At 46.2% G+C, this 24,348-nt stretch overlaps 1 protein-coding gene across 2 annotated transcripts in view; it reads left to right on the top strand.

Annotated features, from left to right (window-relative positions):
- The window catches only part of VASP (vasodilator stimulated phosphoprotein), a 1,498,863-nt gene that overhangs the window by 712,496 nt on the left and 762,019 nt on the right, over positions 1–24,348 (top strand). For both annotated transcript variants that reach the window (XM_078660889.1, XM_078660888.1), the window contains one exon: positions 20,314–20,350. In XM_078660889.1, the coding sequence (XP_078517015.1) occupies positions 20,314–20,350 (37 nt within the window). The remainder of the gene's footprint in view (positions 1–20,313; positions 20,351–24,348) is intronic.

The following is a 24,348-nucleotide window of genomic DNA, read 5'->3' as shown; positions in this document are numbered from 1 at the left end:
GAGAGGGTTCAGGAAACAGGAGCTGAATCTGAGTCCGGGCCCTTTTGAGGCCTAGAAACGGGGACAATTCAATGAATTAACGTGCACACTGTAAAACGTGGCAACGTAGCTTTACATAGGCCTGATATTCGTTGTATTCACGAAGACTGGAAACTGGCATACTAGAGATGGACACAACTATAATTGCGTCTTTAATCGATCATAGGGAATACATGCATATCGATCATGCACATATGACATAACATGGGGAACACGTAGGCACATACAACATGGCAAAATGTACTTTTCCACACCCTAATGTATTCACGTCTGAGAGATTGGATTTGTCCCATGTCTCTGGGTTTGTTGTGTAGCGCAAGTTTTAGTTTAGTAGGGGCTACAGTACAGTTGTGATTGAACCACCCTTTCTTGCCGGAGTGTTTGGACGTTAGTTTAGACGAAAGTAGTCCCTTGATTTTCTCTAAGATTTGCTTAAAATTGTCTAGGACTTCTTCGTAATTTACCGAGAAGTCCAAGCATTTAATTATGTTAGGATATGCCAGCTTGACCAGCTTTTTTGTGATTTCACTTGGGTTAATTTTTTCCCATTTTATTGTATATCCATTCTGTTTGCCTAGTTCTAAATTATTCTGGGCGAGAGTGTTTACTATTTCTATATTTTGGTGCTTATATTTAGGTAGTTGAAGATAGAGCCTCAACGCAGAGTGGTCACTCAGAGAGTTATCAATAACCTGGAAGTCTTTAGCCATCTCTGACAGTCCAGGAGACAGAAAAATGTAATCCACTGTGGTTTGGTGACCTCTGCCCACATAGGTCGGAATTAGGCAACATGAGTCCGAACTTGGGCGGTTAGCGATTTGCAAGTCCAGTTCGGAAAGCACATTGTTTAAGGCGTTCCCCGCCTTACTGTGAGTAAGATGTACTAATGGGAGCTCAAATTCGTCGACAATCCCACAGCAGTGTGAATTCGCCAGTGGGCACGGGTGAAGGTTAAAATCCCCTCCCCATAATAGGTGGTTTGCCCCGTGGCTGCCTTTCCACTGATAGAGTTGGCTTAATCTCTCATGAACGTCTCTGAGAAGAGTCATAAATTGATCTTCATCAGGTTGTTATAGAAATTAGTCAAAATAATGGTCTCCTTGTTCGCAAAGGAAAGTAAAAGAATTTGGCAATTGGGATCAGAATGGATAGTGGTCACTTTTAGTTGGTTCAAGGTGTTCGCAACGTACGTTATTAGCCCCCCTTTGGGCCTACCTATTATGCTACGAACCGCTGGGATAAAAAATGTTTTGAATCCTAGTAAATGAAGCTCGGATGTGGACCATGTCTCCTGCAGACAAATTATATTATAGGGTTCTAAAACGTTTTGAGCCGTCCTGTCCTCAATCTTGGTGCGCAGACCTGCTACGTTCCAAAAGAGGATGGGTATAGGTAGTGTCAGCTTTTAGTCCTATTGGTTCTATTGGTGCCGGGGAAGGGTTTGTTTTAGAACTCTGGTGGGGTGAGCAGGGATTAGCAGGTTCTGTGTCAGTTGATGGTCAATCGACCATTTCGAGCCCGCTAAATCTATTAGTCGTCGGGATATTGTACCATGGTTCCCAACGGGGCGGTTCTCTGTAAGTCATCCTTTGAATAGGAGGCCTCCATTCTCCCCAGCCGCCACCCTGCTGTCGAGGTCCCACTAGTTGCCATGAGTTATCTTGGTCTTGATGTCTGGGGGCCCCTTGATATCCAGTGTTGTAAAAGTCGATATGTCGGGGAGCAGGAACGGGCCATGGGGGATCGTAGTCCTGGAAGAAACCCTTCGGTTGTCTTAAGGGGTAGAAAAAAGAGAGTGGTTTGACACTGATGCCTCCGTTTACATTCGTATCTTCCCAGGAGCAGATATAATCTGCTATACGAAGGTCCTCAAAGGTATTCAGAATACAATCCCCAGAGATCGTTTTTCTGGCTTTGCCCACCCATGGAGTCCTACGAACTGACAGAATCCTTCCGTTCCATGTTGGGGGAAAGGGACGATTATTCTGTAACCAATGTTGTACCTTATTTTTGAGGGACCAGCCCGGTTCCGTGTTGTGATCCGCAATTTCTGGGACACCGGTCATGACCGCTACATACGGCGAGGCCTCAGGTGGTAAATCAACTGGGAGTCTGCCCTCCCCGGCGCCTCTGGGAAAATCTCTATAAGCTTTGGGGACCGGGGGGTCAGGGGCCAATAGTTGGGAGGCCGGTGTTTTTGATGTTACTTTGTTTATAGCCTTATTTGTAGCCACTAAGTTTGGAGCTGGTGGGATTAATGGCTGGGAGTTTCCTTGTGTCAAGATAGTAGATGCCTTAGTCACTGTGTTCGGGGTACTCATGGTAATCGGGAGGGGGGATGTTGCAACTTGGGTTACCTTATTCTGATCGGATGCAGGTTTCTGGGGGGCATTTAGAGGCTTTGTGGGAGGTTGATTTATGTGATTTTTTTTCCCCGTGTATTTTGAGCCCCTACTAGTTGATTATGTTGTTGGGTTTTAACAAGCTTGCATATCTGCATCTCCAGCTGTGTTAGTCTTTTTTTCTATTGGTTGCAAAGATGATTTAAATAGATCAGCTATCTTCTTTAATAGCTGTGTATTTTCACCGTCTCCTAGTCCCCTATTGGTAGGTGATAAAGTAGGGGATTCCAAGTCAATAAGGTGGGGGTTTCGTGCTCGTTATGATGTATTAAAGCAGTGACTACTAGATGTTCTACTCTGGGGGGTGGATCCTGAGGGGCGCTTGAAATCTGATGTAACATATTCGAACTAAGATTTACTTGATCGTCCATTATCTTGCTTATCGCACCCTCCCGCCTTCCCCTTTCGTGAGTTTTCTCCAAAGAGATTATTTGAGTGGGGGTTTGAGGAAGTAAGTCGGGGGTTCTCTCCAAATCAGTGCTTAGCTGCGAATCTGCAAGTTGAGACACGGAAAGATCCACATTATTTGGCAGGCTTCGCCTCCCACGACTCTCCCTCTCCCCTTCATTGTTTTTCCCTAGAACAACTGGAGTTCTTGCATCGGCCAGGTTACCCAAAGAGGATCTCTTGGCAAATGCAAGATCTAGGGATACTCTTCTATCAGTGATATGCTTTGGTCTATGAATGTATTCGCCTTAGTTATGAAGTCATCCATAGGACCAAGCAGTTTACCCACGCTGCCCGGGGCCTTGGTTTTGTTCCCTCTGGTCACTACCATTTTACCCAGATAACAATAGAGAAGAGCAGAAGATAAAATATAAATAAAAATAAAAAGGGGATGGCCCAGTCCAGTCTCGCCAGTCCTCGAACGGCCTCAAACGGCCCGCTCTTTGCCCGGTCTTCGCCCGAGCTCCGTCCCTCGCGCGTCCCGCGTCGCGGTGGAGCTTACACCTGTAAAGTACGTAAAGACAGGGGGCGTGGCCGCCAGGGGAAGAGGCACCAGCTGTGCAAAGTGGAGAATGCTGGTCCTCGCAGTCCCCCGGTAGGCTCCTGACAGAGTTTGCACGCAAAAGTCCTCAACCTGGGCTGTAACTCACTGGGAGCGCGTTAGAAATCCGCCGACTGCGGAACCGCTCACACCAGCTTAGACAGCCTCAGGGAGCAAGCAGGAAACAGACGCCCAAGAACGATCCTCGCAGCAATCAGAGTCAATCAATGAGCGGCACCCCAATCAATGAGCGGCACCCCCTCTTTTATAGATTGTATTATGTTATCACCCACTCTGGCCACCTTACTCTATTGACTGAGAATTCGCTGGAATAATTTTAGTGGCCATAATCCACTTGTATTTGTTTTTCGCTTGGGATTTGGGATTGGATAACAGCACAAATGAATGTCATTCCAACAAAGCCCTGAGGATCAGACCAAGAGATTAAAATGGTATAGGGTGGTACTGGAGGCCTTTTTAAACAACCTTTATACCCAAAACGCAGGCAATGTTGTCCAATGTCTAGATAGGGATTCTCAGTATAGGGTAGTCTTTGAGGCTTTTAATAGACTAAGTGGGCAAATTTCCACAAATCTTCTGAGTTATGTTAAAACTGTACCCAATAAACCGGAAAAGTGGTTTGACCGTAGTTGCTGTAAGATCCCTAGAGCCCTAATGGCTGCCTTAAAGCAGCAACCAAGGGACGAGGAAATAAATTAGAGCTTGTAGGAAAACATATAAATTAGCTGTGCTTCAGATGAAAAAGGCCATTAAGGAGCAAGCCTGGGAGGACCTATGCCAAGTCTCTATTCTAGCAGGACAAGACCAAATTCTCTGAGATAGTTAACAGACCGTTTTTTACTGGCCTTGTAAATAGTCGACTGGCCTGCATTATCACTCCCAATAGTTTGTGGAAAAGTAAATTTTGCCATGTTATATGTGCCTACGTGTTCCCCATCCTATACTATATGTGCATGATCGATATGCATATGTATCCCCCTATGATCGATTAAAGACGCAATTATGGTTGTGTCCAACTCTAGTATGCCAGTTCCCAGTTCTCGTGAAAACAACAAGTATTAGGCCTATGTTGCCACGTTTTACAGTGTGCACGTTAATTCATTGAATTGTCCCCGTTCCTAGGCCTCAAAAGGGCCTGGACACCAGATTCAAGCTCCAGTCTCCTGAACCCTCTCCGAGGAGCGATGCAGCCCCCACCTGCATCCCTGACCCTTCACTTACTTCCTACCGCACAGTGCCCGGCCCGGCCTGGCTCTGCCTGCCAAGAGTATGTTATGCTTCTAGTTATCAGTCCAGCCCTCCTTCTCTGCATTCCTAAGCTACTGAACCGCATCAACAGTTTCAGCTATGGTCTAGCCTTTCTGTCTCCATGTAAGAGAAATACTGTATTAATATTCATAGAATATTCCTCGCACACGCAATACATGTAGAATAATGCATGCACCAGTCTTAGTGTCAAGTAGCCTTTGCCCTGATAACTTTTGGATTCTATCAACATGTACTCCAAACACCAGATACCAGATATGATATAGGTACATGTCGTCCTGACACCGCAGACTTTAGTCTCCTCTTCTAGCGCAGAAGTCATAGCCCCCAGTTCTCCCTGGTAATACGTCATTGCCCGTTTACGCGCACCACTAGGTTAAAGGTCCCAGCTGCTCGAGTAGCCCCCTCCATGTTTCCGCCCCATTCATGACATTTCTGTGACGTTCATACCACATGTCTCAGTGCACGCCCTGTGCACGCCTTCTTTCTCCACCCATTCACTCTTATCTTACGTTTGTCATAAGTTACGCCTACTGTATGCAATGTAATGTAATGTATTACTATATATATGCTGCACTGTCGATGAAACATTGCAGCTGCCTTCCTTCCTATTTTATTTCAGGCTGTCCCGTTCCAGTCCCTTCCTTTTTGCCTGAATAAATCCTTTTGACTCGGACACATCGGATCCTGCCTCTTATTTATTGAGCTATCTGTTATTGTTAATATAGTCAAAAATAGTCCCGGTATTATTTATTTATATACCACATAATGGCGCCCGAATAGGGACGAGCCCCTTCCTCACGCGCTGGCGATGCCACGCAGGCCCCCTGACCCTCTACAGCCGTGACGGAACTCTACTGCGCACCGGCAGATATTTCTGCTTCAAGTCTCCCTCAGGCCCACGGAGGAGACGGAAACTGCGGTCCGACATCCAGACGAAGCGGTGTGGAATGCGGTTCGTCCCGACCAGAGCCCAAGCCGAGAGTGCGAGGTCCGAGGTATCCGGAGGCCCACCTGTAACCGAAGTTTCCGAAGTTCGTAGTCCGACGTCGTAGCAGTCCAGTCCAGTCCGAGGCCTTCCAGTTTCTGCTTTCCCGGTGAGTACCGTCGCAGGGGAAGTATCTAGACAGGAGCATTAGTTTGTTTCTGGTCCGATGGGTTTGGGTACGCAGATCCAGCACGAAGTATCCATCTAGGTGGGTACGGGTCCTGACGTGTCTCTTTATGGGACCGGTATGTTCTGTACTGTTTTAGCAGTGCATCCAGTAATTCTAGTAAGTTTCGTTTTCAAGAAATTCATGTGTTCTGTTTTCAGTGTATCAGGTAGTATTCTGTTCGAATTGTTATTCATGTATTTTTATGTCGTGGTATGAGAGTTTTGTTCGCTATATTATTACTGTGATTATTGTGTATTGTGTCTCAAGTGTATCAGTGAAATGCCTCTGTTCTCGAAGTTACGTCAGTTAAAGACCAGAAAAGGGTTACTCGAAGAAGCAGTTCCTGTCCCTCCTAGGGACAGTCCAGGACATTTTATGTATCACAAGCACGGCTTAGATGCCATTATCTATCTAGACTTAAGGGCGGACTATACAAAGGAACTAGAAGAGAAATATAGATGGCCCGTATCAGGTACATGGGATGCCGAGTGCATCATGCGAGTAGAAGAAGCATTATGGAAAAAGAAGGCCAGACAGTCCCAGAAAGATGCCATCGAGTTATGGCGCAAAGAATCTCATAAAAGAACCGAAAAAGAATTCAGAAAAACAGAATTAAGTAGAGAATCCTCAGAAAAAGCCCAAGAAAGGGAATTAATCGAAGAAGGTGAACGAGTTAGAGCAGAACAGTCAGACAGACAGAGAAATGCCCTTATGAAGGGTATGTATCCTCTTCTTGCCGAGGGCTTGCCAAAAGCAATCCCGGAAGCACCCTGTAATTTTCCGCCGCCATTGGTCCCGATTAAGCTACGTCATAAACCGACCGCAGCTGATATTTTTCTTTCGTCCTATTTGGACGATACAGTCCCAGAATATGTAAATCCTATTCCGCCTGCTCCCGTTAATAATGTAATTCCTGCTCCTCCAGCCACTGGTCCCGTGGGTCCCGTTAATGTTACAGCACCTGTCACAGCACCCCCGGCCCAGCCCACAGTACATGTACCCGCTTTACCAGTCACTTTACCAGCACGTACAGTATACACCGACGATTCTAGTTTAGGAGCCGCGGGGGGAGATTCTCCTCGTACCCCGCCTCAACCCAGACGTCTGACGCTACATGAACTAGCGTTACAGCGTACGCCAAAAACAACTACATACGTAGATATCAAGCGAGCACTTACTGAATGTCGTTATGATCCAGTTCCAGGCGATGGCCACATGGTCATATATTCATTACGTTTAAGAAGGGTTGTCGGCTTTTTGGACACCCTGCCCGATATGAGAGACCATCTAGACAGAATATATCGTTTTATCCGTACAGGAGTGAATCCAGAAAGTATTCACGAAGCCATGGTTCAGAGAAAAGTCGAGACCCAGCTCATGATTTTAAAGTTTTTGATTAACTGTTTAATAAGAGAGCAAGATTGTCCAGAAAAAGATCAAGAAGAAATGAAAGTCCTGACTAGGTGGAGTGACAATATAGCCGAGGGAAGACACAAGACACAGAATTGTATAGAGAGTATGTACAAGAAAATTCGTAGGGAAATCATAAAGATACACGAGAAAGGAGAAGCAAAACAGGCAACCGAGAAAGAAGATGACTCTTCTACTGAAGAGGTAGACGACGAGAATCCCTCCAGAATAGCGTATGTAGGTAGAACTAGACTTTCCGACCGACACTCACGCCTAGATTACAAGAAAACTGTTCCTCCTCCAGCACCAGAACAGTGTTCTCTTGAGCAAGTATTCCAAGCTACCGATCATATTCTGAAATCGCGAATAGGTTATAGCGAGCTCAGTACCATGCATGAACAAGAACTAGCCCGATCAGCAGTCCGGTGGACTACTGATTCTACCACTTTTCCAGACGAAATAGTGGCCCAAATGTTTCTGAAATGGCCCCCAGCCGAGCAGCGACTGGTGGGTATGTATATGATCCAGCACCTCATTACACTGTATGAGGATCAACATTCTGATCCAGGTCCTCTACATGATGTATTAAACGAGTTACTACAGTACAGATGGAAAGGTCTAGGTACCGATTTAATTAGTGTCATTCTAGAACAGCGCCACAAATACCGAACATTTCTGAATCCACATTTTGTTCACGTCTCACCTCCAGAAAGTAAATCATTCTACATAGACAGACAGAATGCGTTACGAGAAGTACATCCAGTCAAGAAAGAGGGTGGTGGTCTAGAACGAGTATTTGTTTACACCCCTATCACAAAGATGGAACTCTTAGAAATGAAGAAGTTAATTCCCTGTCATGACAAAGATCCAGCAGGGTTCCACCGTGAATTAAAGGACATGCTCCGTATGGGAGAATACACGTATCCTGATATCATTAAAATGTTAAAGGTCCTGTTGCCTGCGGGCATATATGAAAAACTCAAAGAAAAAGAATGGGAGGTGGGAGAGAAAAAGATAGATTGGACAGCTCTAGAAGCTGAAGATAATTCACGAGTAACAGGTACCGGTCTTGGGGATAAAGCTAAAGAATTCCCCGAGTTATTGATACAAGTTTTGCCAAGATTACTAGCCACGAAAAAAGAAGATTGGGATGTGGGATGCCATCTCAGCCTGTAAACAGAAACAAGACGAAGACACTAGTGATTTCTATTCTAGATTTGAAAAATGTTTTATTATTAATAGCGGTCTGAAAACCAGTAGCGAATCGTACCCTCATCTTTTTGTTACTAAACTAGTTGAGATTTCAAGTCCACAAGTTAAAAATCGAGTCTTGAAAGTCGAAAGCACCTGGCAAGCTAATTCTCCGTCACAGATGCTTCAAATGCTCCAGTATCACCAGAACAGAATCAGGGAAGAGCAGGAACACGAAAGGAGACGTATGAAAGACACGAAAATGAAAGTATTAGTTGCACAGTCTGTTCCACAAGACAGTCAGAAGAGGGGTCCGAATCAAGCCAGTCATTCTGCAGTTCCCGTTAAAGGGACATGCAATTACTGTAAACAGCCAGGTCATTTTATAAACGAATGTGCAGTTCTGAAACACAACATAGCTACTGGTAAAACTAAAGAAAGACCACGTCCGCCTAGACAAGAACAAGTTTCACAGACTTCCCAACCACCACAGAATGCACAACAGACAGTTACAGCACCGCAGCCTATCGCTGCAACACAGCATGTTACACAGCAGATGTACCAGTACGCACAGTCAGAGTATCCAGATTATCAGCCATATTCATGAAACAGCCTAGAGAGGGAGGTAGGCTTGCCTCTCATCGAGATACCTGTAGATCAAGAGGGTCCCTATGTACACAGTCAAGTATTAGGGAAAGACAGAAAGTTTCTGATTGATACAGGGGCAAGTCGGACTACCATCAGTCATGAAGAGGTTCCAGGGGCTCCACTCTCAGGCTCTAGAAATGTTTCCCTTGGATTTTCAGGAAAGCCTATTGTTAATGAAATATCGAAACCAGTTACTCTAGAGGTTGGTCCATTGTCCCGAACTACAGATCTGTTACTAACGAAATCTTGCCCAGAAAATTTGTTGGGCATTAAGACACTAAAAGAATTAGGAGCAGTCATATGCTGCTCCCCAGAAGGGGTCCGCCTGTTCCTCCGAGATTTCAAAGGTCATTATGTATTACGTGATTTTGATCCAAGATTATTGAATGTACCACAGCATTTATGGGCGCAAGGTCCAACTGATGTAGGTTGTATGCATATCACACCCCATCGTGTGACTCTGAAGCAAGGTGTTGTTTTACCACGAATCAGACAGTACAAATTGCCACCTGAGGCTGTAGCAGCCTTATCCAAAATTATTGACGAGCTTATTGTTCAAGGAGTGGTTGTGGAAACTGACTCCAATGTATGTAATTCTCCTATCATTCCAGTCCTGAAACGTACTGATCCAAATGCACCTCCAGTATATCGATTAGTGATTGACCTTCGAGAACTTAATAAATGTATTATACCACAGTACCCAGTAGTCCCAGATATTTCTTCCCTATTGACAGCCATTGATTCTGAAGCCACGTTCTTCACAGTTATCGATCTCAAGAACGCATTTTTCAGTGTCCCCATTCATCCAGACAGCCAGTTCCTTTTCGGATTCTGTTTAAATGGAAGAAGCTATAAATTTACACGAGCACCTCAAGGTTTCACAGAAAGTCCTAGCATTTACAGTCAAGCACTTAAAAGACAACTAGACAATATTCACATGCCAACTGACACTGCCCTGCTCCAGTATGTCGATGATCTACTGATCACAGCCCGTTCTGAACGTGACTGCGAACGTGCGTCACTTACAGTTCTGTATTTTCTGGCCGAGATGGGGCACAAGGTGTCCCCTTCCAAATTGCAATTCTGTGTCCAGCAAGTGGTCTACTTGGGACACTTACTGTCCAAGAGGGGTAGGCAGTTGACACCTGACCGTATCCAGTTAATAGCACGTCTTCCACAGCCCAGGACACAGAAGGAGGTACGAGCTTTTATCGGCCTCACTTCTTACTGCAGACAATGGATTCCTCAGTATGCATTTCTAGCCAAGCCACTGATACAGTTAACGACACAGGAGGCAGCCGTATCGACTGTCCTCCCTTGGACCCAGGAACATACATTTGTTTTCAATGAGTTAAAGAAAGCCTTATGCCAAGCACCTGTTCTAGCAACACCAAACTACAGTAAGCCTTTTACACTTTTTGTCACAGAACGTGATGGTACTGCATTATCTGTTCTCACACAAGATCAAGCAGGACAATACAAGCCCTGTGCTTATTTTTCTAGCACATTAGGTCCAGTGGCCCAGGCTCTGCCTGCGTGCCTCAAGTCAGTTGCAGCCACAGCTCTAGCTATCAGACAAAGTGATTCCATAGTGTTAGGACACTCCCTGACAGTACAAGTTCCACACTCCGTGGAAGTTCTTTTAAACCGAACACAGACTCAGCACTTGACAATTGCACGTTTAACAGGTTATGAACTAACACTGTTCCAGCCACACATAGAAATCAGACGCTGCAACATTTTAAATCCAGCTACACTGTTACCGTCAGTTACTTCAAATCCTGCCACACATGACTGTGTGGAAGTTGTTAACACCATGACAAAGCCAAGACAAGATCTGACAGACATTGCATTACTTGATCCCGACCTGACACTTTATGTGGATGGTTCATGTATGAGAACAAGTACAGGAGAACTAGTAGCCGCGTATGCAGTGACTACTGAAACCGAAATTATAGAAACACATCGTATTGACACCCTGTCTGCTCAAGCAGCAGAGCTAGTCGCTCTGACCCAAGCCTGCATACGTGCCAAGAACCTGAAAGTAAACATATACACTGATTCACGTTATGCATTCGGAGTCGTACACGACTTTGGAGTGCTCTGGCAGGAAAGAGGTTTTATGACTTCTCATGGAACCAAGATTCAGCATGGCCTCCTCATTCAAGCTCTGTTAGATGCAATACATTTACCGACAGCTATCGCTATCATGAAGTGCAAGGCACATACGAAAGTCACTGACATCATTTCCCAAGGTAACGATCTAGCAGATCAAACAGCCAAGCTCACAGCTCAGACTCCAGACATTCCAGTTAACACGACACTGACACACATTCCAGAACAGACTACTTGTATGACAGTTAAGGACCCTACCCAAGATGTCATAGACATACAGTCACATGCTACTCCCGATGAAATCAAGAAATGGTCCGAACAAGGAGGGGTCCAGACAGATCAAGGATGGTTGACGAAGGGAAAAGCCACATGGTTTCTCCCCGACTCTATGGTTCAAATCATTATTAACACCGCACATAGTCCAGCACATCTAGGAGAAAAAGCCATGTTAGGCAGTATTCAGACCCTCTGGTTCAACAAGCATTTACGAGCAGCCGCCAAGCAGAAAGTCCGTACCTGTATGATATGTTGTCAGTTCAATCCAGGTAAAAGTGTCCCGGTGGAACAAGGTGGATTCCAACCTCCTGACCACCCTTTTGAAGTCCTCCAGATGGATTATATTCAGATGGAGCGATGTCGAGGTTTCAAGTATGCCCTCGTAGTTGTATGCGCTTTGTCCAGGTGGACAGAAGCATATCCAGTCCCAGATTACACAGCTGCGACCACTGCCAGGCAGTTGGTTCGTGAGTTCTTTCCCCGCTATGGATTACCTAGGGTCGTGTATTCAGATAACGGCCAGCCATTCTCATCCGAGCTCATGAAACAAGTTTCCCTTCTGTTAGGGTACCAGTGGAAGTTCCATTGTGTACGCCATCCTGAAGCAGCCGGTCTCGTAGAGAGACATAACCAGACCCTGAAAATCCGCATTGCGAAAGTGTGTGCAGAGAAAGGTGTAGATTGGATAGTAGCACTGCCAGTTGCCCTTTTTTACATGAGAATGGTCGCTCACTCCCGTTCAGGTCTATCTCCCTACGAGATAGTATTTGGCCGCCCCCCCAACATGTGGGGTACACCTAGACCCCGTAGCATTACCGATATTGACAGTAATATGTTGACAGATTACCTTGCCTCCTTGATGTCTGCACTACAATCTTGTCGTTCACAGGTTGCCGCTGCATTTCCAGACAACGCCGAGGTGAAACCGCATGACGTCGTTCCGGGGGATTTCGTTTTGGTTCGCAATTTTGATCGTTCAAGTCCGCTGGAGCCCCGCTGGAAGGAACCCCGTCTGGTCCTCCTCACCACCCGGACAGCAGTGAAGGTCGAGAACCGCAAGGGGTGGCTACATATGAGCCACGTTAAAAAATTCCATGGACTGAAACCTAAAACATTTCTCAAGGACTGCCCCGCTCTTAAGAACTGTCCAGACTATGAATCTAAAATTCCCCTGTTAGAGAAAACTCCGCAGCAGGAGTATAAAGCAAAATTGCGGTCTAGTAAAGTAAGTCAGCCAGTTTAATTGTCTAAGTCCCTCTCGGGTGAAACGGTTAGACAGGTTCCTGACATGTATGAGACAGACCCACACAGTGAGAGAGTTAGTGAAAACTCTAAGAGATGTATTATAGTTCTATTCTTTTTATTGTTCCTAAGTCTTATGGTTACATGCATAAGTTATGCTTTACATTTATGTTTTCCTATTTCACATGTACATATGTTTTCTAATGTTACAGTAGAGCACACATTTAGTGATCTGCCTCCTCACGAATTATCTTATCGTCTTGCTATGCGTAACAACACTTTTATCCGAATGTTGCACTATTCACACCAGACCAGCAATGCCACTAATTGTTGGGTGTGTGGTCAACTCCCCCCTTTCCAGACACCGAAGGGAGTTCTGCCACTTTTTCCTTATCCGTTTTCACATAATGGTTCGTGTGGAGCATGGTCCACGTTCACGTCATCCTCAACTGATATGTCCCTTCTGAATCGAACATGTCTCCCAGACAAGCAAGGTCTTTCCCATAGAACAGGGTTAGATCTAGAAAATGAAGTATATGATTTAGGTAATTATTCCTCGAATTTCATGGTCTTGAATGTTCAGTCCGATACTACTCCAGATTTGCCTGCTATTTCAGTACTACCAGTCAAAGGCGAATTATGTGTCAGAAAGAATGGTTCCGCACATGTAGGACATAGTGATTGTACTACTGTGGTCGAGTATAGTGACAGTGGGAAATCTATTTTCAAAGCCTCACGTCATTCTTATTTTGTTTGTGGTCAGACCGCATATGTTCGTCTGCCCCTTGATTGGGATGGAACATGTTATATTGCCTTCCTACTGCCACCAGTTTTTCTAGCCCCATCCGATTATCACAGAAACACACATCTAGTACACGTTAGACATAGAAGGGAGACTGAGTCCCCAATTGTCGATCAAACTGAAACTGCTCTAGAACAATATCAAGACTTCAATAAAGGTTTCTTTTTCTTTATAGGTCCTGTCCAGAATAGTAAGTTAATACGTAGGTTAACCAGAACCCTTGAAGCAGTAGTGAATGAGACTACTTCCGCTCTAGGTAACTTAACTGAAGAGCAATCTGCTATGCGTTTTGTCGTGCTCCAAAATCGTCTCGTTCTAGACGTCATACTGGCCGATAGAGGTGGAGCTTGTAGAGTCATCGGATCTAGTTGCTGCATTTTCATTCCTAATAACGCGCCGTCTGTTTATTCAGCTATAACCAGACTTCATAAAATTGCCCATCAGTTACACCAGAATCCAGGCACCTGGACATGGTCCGGTTGGCTCTGGAGTATCATATCTGCCTGGGGATGGAAAGTATTGTCATTCCTAGGTATAGCAGTAATGATCATATTCAGTTGCTGCCTCTGTTTACAATGTGGCCCTGCGATTTGCGGCATGTGTGCTACCTCTTGTATTCCTAGTCCTAAATCCCGTTCTAAGACAATTCGAGACGAGCAAATGATGCTATATGAACAGACAGATGGTATCATGAATATTGATGTTTCCTGATGGAAACGTAGGGCACAAGGAGGGAATGTGGAAAAGTAAATTTTGCCATGTTATATGTGCCTACGTGTTCCCCATCCTATACTATATGTGCATGATCGATATGCATATGTATCCCCCTTTGATCGATTAAAGACGCAATTATGGTTGTGTCCAACTCTAGTATGCCAGTTCCCAGTTCTCGTGAAAACAACGAGTATTAGGCCTATGTTGCCACGTTTTACAGTGTGCACGTTAATTCATTGAATTGTCCCCGTTCCTAGGCCTCAAAAGGGCCTGGACACCAGATTCAAGCTCCAGTCTCCTGAACCCTCTCCGAGGAGCGATGCAGCCCCCACCTGCATCCCTGACCCTTCACTTACTTCCTACCGCACAGTGCCCGGCCCGGCCTGGCTCTGCCTGCCTGTCTGCCAAGAGTATGTTATGCTTCTAGTTATCAGTCCAGCCCTCCTTCTCTGCATTCCTAAGCTACTGAACCGCATCAACAGTTTCAGCTATGGTCTAGCCTTTCTGTCTCCATGTAAGAGAAATACTGTATTAATATTCATAGAATATTCCTCGCACACGCAATACATGTAGAATAATGCATGCACCAGTCTTAGTGTCAAGTAGCCTTTGCCCTGATAACTTTTGGATTCTATCAACATGTACTCCAAACACCAGATATGATATAGGTACATGTCGTCCTGACACCGCAGACTTTAGTCTCCTCTTCTAGCGCAGAAGTCATAGCCCCCAGTTCTCCCTGGTAATACGTCATTGCCCGTTTACGCGCACCACTAGGTTAAAGGTCCCAGCTGCTCGAGTAGCCCCCTCCATGTTTCCGCCCCATTCATGACATTTCTGTGACGTTCATACCACATGTCTCAGTGCACGCCCTGTGCACGCCTTCTTTCTCCACCCATTCACTCTTATCTTACGTTTGTCATAAGTTACGCCTACTGTATGCAATGTAATGTAATGTATTACTATATATATGCTGCACTGTCGATGAAACATTGCAGCTGCCTTCCTTCCTATTTTATTTCAGGCTGTCCCGTTCCAGTCCCTTCCTTTTTGCCTGAATAAATCCTTTTGACTCGGACACATCGGATCCTGCCTCTTATTTATTGAGCTATCTGTTATTGTTAATATAGTCAAAAATAGTCCCGGTATTATTTATTTATATACCACAAGTTGGGTAACCCATTTTGAGGAAATATATAGCGTGAAGGATTTGTTAGGTCCTGATACTCCTTGGGTTCCAGAAAAAGGTATCCCACCCCAGGTGTTTACCACTGAGGAGGTGGTCAAAGCTACCCGGACCACAGCAGCGGGTATGGCCCCGGGTATGGCCCCAGGGCTAGATGAGGTTCCCCCGGATCTTTATAAAACAGATTATCTGACCTGGGCTAATATTCTGTCTCATGTCTTTACCGCAGTACGTAAGCAAGGTTTTCCCGCTACCTGGGTCAATAATTCTTCCTATTGAAAAAAGGGGCTAGAGATGATCCAACTTGCTATCACCCTATTTCCCTTTAAGATTCTGCAGCAAAAATAACGGGGAAAGTTGTTTTGGAGCGTTTAAGCTTATGGTTAGAACATTCTAACGTAATATTGGATTTACAATATGGTTTCAGGCAAGGAAGAGGGACCCTAGATCAATGTATCAATCTGCATTGGTAGTGGGCAAATATACAGTAGCCAAAAAGGGCTGCCCACATATGGCATATATGGACCTAGCCTTGGCATTTGACTGCGTTAACTGATCCAAACTAGCACACATTTTATTGGCTCTGGCATGGAGGTCGAGCTTGTGGCTTTCGTAAACAATTTTCATTCTAATCTCTCAGCCTCAGCCAGATATGATGGGAATGGCAGTTTGACACCCCCCCCCCCCGACCCCCCACACCGGGGATGTTCACAGAAGTAAGGCAATGGTGCATTCTAGACTCTCTGCTTTTTACCTAACCATTAAAAAACTTGGGGACGTTCTGACTGTAGCCTTCAGGGTTATTCCAATGGCAGGGTCTAAATCATGGGTACTCACAAACTTACTCTCGGGGGCCAAATTTACAGTGTGGTTTGTGTCCGAGGGCCGCACCGGTGGGGGCGGGGTCAGTGGGGAAGGGGCGGGGCTAGATCAACAAAAAAAACTGACCATGAGGTTGATCATAGGTCCCTGCAGCAGACGCCTTCGTCCACTGAGCCACCAGACCCGGCATAGACACACATCTCTCCCCCTCTCCCTCTCTCCCCCTCTCTCCCCCTCTCTCCCCCTCTCTCTCCCTCGCTCTCCCCCTCTCCCTCTCTCTCTCCCTCTCTCTCTCCCTCCCTCTCTCCCTCCCTCTCTCCCTCCCTCTCTCCCCCTCCCTCCCTCCCTCTCTCCCTCCCTCCCTCTCCCCCTCCCTCCCTCCCTCTCCCTCTGACTCTGTCTCCCTCCCCCTCTCTCTCCCTCTCTCTCCCTCCCCCTCTCTCCCCCTCTCTCCCCCTCTCTCCCCCTCTCTCCCCCTCTCTCCCCCTCTCTCCCCCTCGCTCTCCCCCTCTCCCCCCCTCTCTCCCCCTCTCTCCCCCTCTCTCTCCCCCTCTCTCCCCCTCTCTCTCCCTCGCTCTCCCCCTCTCTCCCTCGCTCTCCCCCTCTCTCTCTCCCTCTCTCCCTCCCTCCCTCTCTCCCTCCCTCCCTCCCTCCCTCCCTCTCTCCCTCCCTCCCTCCCTCCCTCCCTCCCTCCCTCTCTCCCTCCCTCTCTCCCTCCCTCTCTCCCTCCCTCCCTCTCTCCCTCCCTCTCTCCCTCTCTCCCTCCCTCCCTCCCTCCCTCTCTCCCTCCCTCCCTCTCCCTCCCTCCCTCCCTCCCTCTCTCCCTCCCTCTCCCTCTGACTCTCTGACTCTCTGTCTCCCTCTGACTCTGTCTCCCTCTGACTCCCTCACTCCCTCTCTCTCCATCTCTCCATCTCTCCATCTCTCCCGGTCTCCATTTCTCCATTTCTCCATCTCTCCCTCTGTCTCACTCACTCTTACTCTCTCACTCCCTCTCTTCCTGTCTCACTCACTCTGACTCTCTCACTCCCTCCCTCCCTCTGTCTCCCTCCCTCCCTCTGTCTCCCTCCCTCCCTCTGTCTCCCTCCCTCTCTCTGTCTCCCTCCCCCTCCCTCCCTCTCCCTCCTTCTCTCTCCCTCCTTCTCCCTCCTTCTCTCTCCCTCCCTTTCCCACCCTCACTTTCCCTCTCCCACCCTCACTTTCCCTCTCCCTCTCTTTCCCTCCCTCTCGCTCTCCCTCTGTCTCCCTCTCCCTCCCTTTTCCTCCCTCTGTCTCCCTCCCTCTTTCTGCCTTCCTTTCCCTCCCTTTCCCTCCCTCGCTTTCCCTCTCTCCTTCCCTCCCTCGCTCTCCTTCCCTCCCTCGCTCTCCTTCCCTACCTCGCTCTCCTTCCCTCCTTCCCTCCCTCGCTCTCCTTCCCTCCCTCGCTCTCCTTCCCTCCCTCGCTCTCCCTCCCCCTCCCTCCCCCTCGCTCTCCCTCCCTCCCTCTGTCTCCCTCCTTTTTTTTTTAATTAAAAGGCTGTCTGCAACCAGAGCTCGACTCATAGACTCTGCTGCCTGTGGGGGCCGGGCGATTTCTGCCATAGTCAGAGTGGGGCTGCAGGGGCGCTGAGAGGTGAAAATCGCCTCAATAACATGCTAATGGCCTTTTAAAGACCTGTGAAATGCTTGGGTGCGGCTGTGTGCGCGCGCCAGGAAGCTGTCACAGCCCGGGAGGGCGGCGCACAGGCAGGGTCACCCTGCCTGTGTGCCCCCCCTCCCTTTAAATGTAGGACAAAATGTCTTGCTATTGGCCCGCGCTTGATTCCGCAATGCCTTTGCAATGCACACCTGATTCCAGATTCTTTTCTTTTGACCGGATTGTATTAAACCAAATGATGAGAATATTATATAAACTGAAATGCCCAATTGAACATGTATTTGACAACAGTACAATTGATTTGTATACAGCACATCAAGCCACACATCTATTCTTTGTAAGTGACGTGATTAAAAGATGTTTCTATTATTTAAAGTCACAGAACTGCATTGACCGACACCAGAAGGCTAGAAGGCCCAGCTAGCCTTGCGAGGATTCGAATTTGTGACCTGCAGATCACTGCATGTCTCAAACGTGAGTGTTTAATTCCCTGAGGGATTCTGTCCGATTAAGTAATCTGTGCAATGACGGGACCAAAGGCGTCAAGAACTGTGCAGTGCTCCACTGCTCTGACATGGCCAAAAGGGTGACCATGCCTGTGTGCCCTCCCTCCCCCCCCCGGGCTGTGACAGCTTCAAGGCGCGCGCCCCCAAGCATTTTACAGGTCTTTAAAAGACCATTAGCATGTTAATGAGGCTATTTTCACCTCTCAGCGCCCCTGCAGCCCCACTCTGACTACGGCGGAAATCGCCCGGCCCCCACAGGCAGCAGAGTCTCTGAGTCGAGCTCTGGTTGCAGACAGACTTTAAAAAAAAAAATAATAACTCGGTTACGATGTCTGAAAGGTCCGCGGGCCGCCAGGGAAGGCTTGCCGGGCAGCCAGCGGCCCGCGGGCCGTACTATGAGTACCCCTGGTCTAAATGAATCCCCGCCCTGTTATGTGCAGATGATGCGGTCCTGTTTGCTCGAACTGCGGTGGGTCTCCAACATTTATTAAATGTTTTTATCAATTTTGGGAACGCAATAGATTTTTCCACAAAGTTTACTAAATCACATACCATGACAATTGGCGGTCAAAAGGAAGGTTGGCAAAAGTTTTTGGGCAACCGTGTTGAACTTACTAATGTCATGACCTTCCCATAACTGGGGCTTCTATTTGATAATAAAGGCTCTTGGGTTGCTCAACAATCCTTGAAAAAGAACACACTATTGAGGGCCGTGGGTGCTACCATGGATTATGCACGCAGACTGGGGGCAAAACTGGTACCTGCTTTATTGAAGGTATATAGAGAAAAGGGCATCCCTATGGCAACGTATAGGAGCGTTGTGTGGGGATATAAAGACGGAAAAATTCCAGGTGGTCTACTTGCTGTTCCCACCAGCACTCCCTTATTCATGCTACACGAGAAGGTTGGTTTGGACTTTATCTCCGACCTCATCGGACTGGCACCCATCAATCATTTGTTGAGAAGCTGGTCTAGCCCTGCCCTCGTTCTAAATCAGTTAGTAACTGAGGATTGTAGATCACTTGAACAAGCCCTACACATCCCATAGTTAAAATATGTTAAAGAAACATTGTCGAATGTGCACTGTATGGGTTTATTTATCAACCCCAGATCTTTACGACCCAGGGAGATAGAGGCTGTAAAAAATTGCTTTTGGAGAAGTGACTAAATGAAAGAGAGGGTAGGGAACTTTGTCAAACCAACCATAAAACCATATATTTAATTGAAAACCTGTCTTAAGGGAGAACCATACCTATTAATTGTTAGTAATGTCTACCATTGCTCCTTATTGACACGGTTAAGCCTAATACATTTCATTGTTTTTTATTTACTCCTAAGGGTTTTTGTAATCAACTAGACCTCAATCCATCCCCTTGTGATAATTTTTGAGACCAGAATATGATGCACTTTATATTCTTTTGTGATTTTTACCGTACCCTGAGGAATAAATGTATACCCCCCATAGTCCGAAACAATAACTTTTCTCAAGTAAGACATGCCATGTTGTTTTTACAACTTTTGCCTCACCATTGGGGTGTTTAGGGGTCACAAAGATTTTTGGTGTCAGCTATTTGATGGTCTGGCCTTTCACATTGCTTCTTATTGCTGTTTTTAACTTTGTATCATTATCTGTCCTCTGCACAAAAAATATTGGCATTTTAGTTATACGAGTCAAGTGTAATCATGTTTTAAATATTATTAATGTATGCATTTGTAATTTTCCTCGTGCTTTTATGCTCTATATTGATCGAATAAAGAAATACTGCCTGACTGACTGTGTCTATATCAGCAGTTCGATCTAGTTTTATGAATTAAATCAAGACTATGTATATTTTATGTTACTGCCATCATCTTTGAAATTTTTGAAACTTTTGCTTTGATCTAATTTTCAGGATGATTCTGAGCTGTCAACCCAAAGCCAACCTGGTGGTAAGTTGTGCTGTGCCCCCTTCAACTTACTGTTTTTTTTTAGAAAGGGACAGGGGGGAGAAACCCTTGCTTGTTGACTAGGAAAAGGAGAATGCTATGTGAAAAATGTAAACCAAGATCAAGACAGGAAAAATTATAATATATGAACCCTTCGTCACCCCTCTACCTTTCATTGTCATGTTCCATCCAGTCTTATCCCAGTGAGCTGGTGGGGTATGTCGACAGTAGTGAAAAGAGGTGAGGATCTTTCTTATACAAAGATGACTTGTAACTCTGCTAAACCTATTCAAAAGTCTTGTGTATCAGAGCAGGCATTTGGTGACTAAGAATAACATTACATGCTCTGTATGTGCAGAAACTATACAGATCCTCATAGCCACTGGATTTGTACTCACTAGAAAGGAGGACCCATCTCGTGGTACTTTATGTTCGAGGCATGTGGGCTGCTGAATTCATATTTGTGCATAGATCGCCGCCTAGTGTTGGGTCCGGATGATTGCACATTGTTGTCCTGGAAGAGTCTTCAAAGTATCACAAGATAGGTGGCACCTCCCTCGGACTACAGTGCGCATGGGCATCCTTTCCATCCTCAGATTGTTTTTCGCCATTGTGGCAGAGATGGAGTATAGTACAGTAAGAGATGTCCATGCAAAGAGTGAATGCTACAGCTGCGACAGGCACCGGGGAGGTGGGTGGGCGATATGAATGTCAGCAGCCCTACATGCCAAGAACAGATGCATACTGGTAAGTAGCACATTCCGTTCGAGGCATGTGGGCTGCTGAATTCATATCTGTGCATAGAATGTATAGCAGTACCTCCCCTCAGGTTACATGCAATTACTGTGCTTTTGCTTGTTATAATCGGCGTCTCTGCCAAAGTGATCCATCCTTTACTCCAGCGAGCGCTGTGTATCATCTGAACCCCGCACCGCTCTGCAGAATTCAGTGTGTCTAATATTGTTTCATAATAAAATTTCTGTGCATTCTGGTCAGGCGTGATGTCGTCCACCCTCCTCCCTCTTCGCTGCTTACTTTGTGCATGATTATACCCACCACGGACAGCGCGGCCATTTAACTCTGGACGAACAGCGCGGCCTTGGAACTGCTTTGGCAACTACAGCATGGGGAAAAGGAAACCAAAATAAACTACACACTCGTGTGAAGCGTTTATGTCGGTATGATTTAGAGTGCCTGCAAAGTATTTTTTATTGTACGGTCTCGCAACCTTTTTGGAGGTAATCTGGCAGAATTACTGGCTGTAAATTACGACTGTGTAGTTTGTCAGCAGCCTGCCCAAATTCTTTCTGTACTTTGCTGCAAGTTAAGTTTAAATTACTTGATGTATTGTTGGGCGGTGTGTTCTCTCACACTTTGATGGGCTGTTGAATCTATAAATGCGCTGTAGATATAAATTGCCACTAATGATTGAGGGCGAGGCAGAGAAAGCATTGCCATGTGCCGCCCGAGATTTAGTGTCCCGCCGAGCTCTCTCCAGCCATAGGGTCACCGGCCAAACATCTGGAAATGTCCAGCTCGCTTTCTGCCCACTGGTGTCATCTCCTGCATTCATGCAATTGAGAACGATGGGAAACCATAATAATGTGTCTTAACTGGCTCATTTTTTTCATTAGACCCAAAGTTTTCTTCTGCAGTTGTTGGAATAGCAGAATTGTATTTACCAGTGCTTGTTGGTCCGAATAGATCAGGCTAGGCATGTCACTAGCCATGGTTTTTTTTGTATCAGTGATTATATAAATCGTGGGCTGTATTTTTTTTCTACCTTAGACATTGCAGAACATCCCCATGTTATCCTGCAAACATGTCCTGCTCCTCTGTTACTGAACTCAGGGCTCTGTGGCGCGGCCATTGGAGGAGGGGGCAGAGGTGGAGCCGGGGTCTCTGTATCCCCTTTGCAGCTCCCTTCTGCTAAACCCCTAATTAACTTTCCAGAGGCTTATGAGGCAGACCGGCGGGCTGCCTCGTAAGCCTCTGGAAAGCCTCACCCTGAATAACTCTTGGTTATTCAGGGTGTCCATTTCATTTTGCAACACTTCTTCTGTCAGCCTGTTAATTCATAAATGCACTTAAGAATTATCAGGCTGACAAAATAAATGTTGCAAAATGAAACGGCCTCACTGTGTAACCAAGAGTGTCTCAGCCAGCTGGACTGCCTGTGGAAAGTTTTCAAGGCAGCTCTGATCACGGTGCCTCCGGCAGAGCCCGGAACTTGAAAAATAATTATCTGCTGAGTGCAGAAAGCACAGAGCACTCTCAGTTAACAAAAAGAAACATTTAACACGCAGTTAACAAAAAGCAACATTTGGGACTAAAAGTAACAATATACCATCTCACATGCAGGCTTTAATCAAATCTGTTAAAAATCTCTTCAATTTCACTGCACATTCTTTTCTTAAACTCTTTAGAGGTTCCTTTCCACACTGACCAGTTTGCCTCCCTTTTTTCTACCAATTGCACCCGAACACCATCATACTAGGGTGGTGGGGTGGGGGGTGTGTACATGGGAGGAGCTGTATGGGGTATGTTTGTGTGTATCTGTGTGTTCTTTCTGCCTGTGGGTGTGAAACTTTGCAAGCATGTCTGTCAACCTACGCGTGCTAATGGCCATCTGTTGTTTGCTCTGAATTGTGCATGCATGTGTTCATCGGTGTGTTTATTTGTTGTATAGCTCTTCAATCCCTGGCAAAACATACACTCAGGATAATATCCTGCATAGCTAAAACTTATAAGATCCCAACGGAGTGACCTATTGGCTATGCCAATGCTTGTTGTCTTATGTTCGCCAACTAGAGGAAAGAGCCTTCGTAATCTAGGTCCCAAGTGCCATGAAGTTTTTCTTGCTCATAAGGAGACCGGCCTAATCTGTCATCTTTCAGAAAAGCACTTAACGCGCCTTTTCGACCGCTTGAGATCAGTTTATATAGCCACTAGTCTAGTGCCTAGAGAAGGCTGGGACTGCAGCATGTGCGTCACATAACTGTTATAATCACTCACCAAAGCTGGCGCAGGAGGCGCGGTCTGTCTAAATTCCAGCATCCAAAGACACAGCAATCTGAGAAAGCAAAGGTTAAATTGCGCTGTTGAGGTCTGGTGCCTTGTAAAAAGTAGCTGAGAAACAAAAGTAGCTACTGCGCCTTTAAAGGGATGCTGCGGGTTCAGTCTGATGCTTTCCAACTAGGAGAAATTCCCACTAGGATGCCCCGTTGCCAAGAACAGGCTGCTGGTTCCAAAGGAGGGTGGACAGAGTGACGGGAACTCCATCAGGGCCCGGAATTAAAGATTTTTTTGTTTTTTGGAAGAACTGCTATCAAAGTTGCCAAGTACCAATCCCGTCTTGTCCTGCAAAATGGCACAGTGTGGGTTAACTTTAAAGCGAGGCATGAAGAACCAAGAGTGCATCAGTGGTTGACACAAGGGTGCCCTGTGGATGGATAATGCAAGGGTGCCTTGCCTACTTGCGATTGATTGCACTCACATAAGACCCCCATTCAAAGTTTTGGGGAAACTCCTAATATATATGCTTGAAACTTCGCAACTTTTATATATTTTGAAATTCTTGTGAGAAATACCCAGGTTAGAAAGAAAAAACAACAACACATTCCTAGCCAATTTTCACTCTAGTTATGCTACTTCACCTGCGGCAATGAACGATCTCTGTGCACAATCCCAAAGCTACATGCCCTGAAGACATGCCTCAAAATCACTGTGTAACACACAAGCCAGGGCTGGCTTTAGCTCTGGTGGTGCCCTGTGCGAGAATGTCGCCCCTCCACCCCCCCCCCCCCCCCCCAATGGCCACTTCTGCCACGGATTCCTCACTAGCACCCTTTAACAGTGCCTCTCAAGTCTCCATAACCACTGTCTCTCAGATTCATTTAGTTTTATAGCACCACTCGTACCAGTTTAAGGTGTCAGAGCACTTAACACCACACACACATTGCACAGAGACAATCATATGTGTGTAAATCAGTGTATAGAAA

The sequence above is a fragment of the Lissotriton helveticus genome, chromosome 9, assembly GCF_964261635.1.
Source record: "Lissotriton helveticus chromosome 9, aLisHel1.1, whole genome shotgun sequence".
Classification (NCBI taxonomy): domain Eukaryota; kingdom Metazoa; phylum Chordata; class Amphibia; order Caudata; family Salamandridae; genus Lissotriton; species Lissotriton helveticus.
Note: the sequence above shows the minus strand (reverse complement) of the source record. Positions and strands in the feature narration are given on the sequence as shown.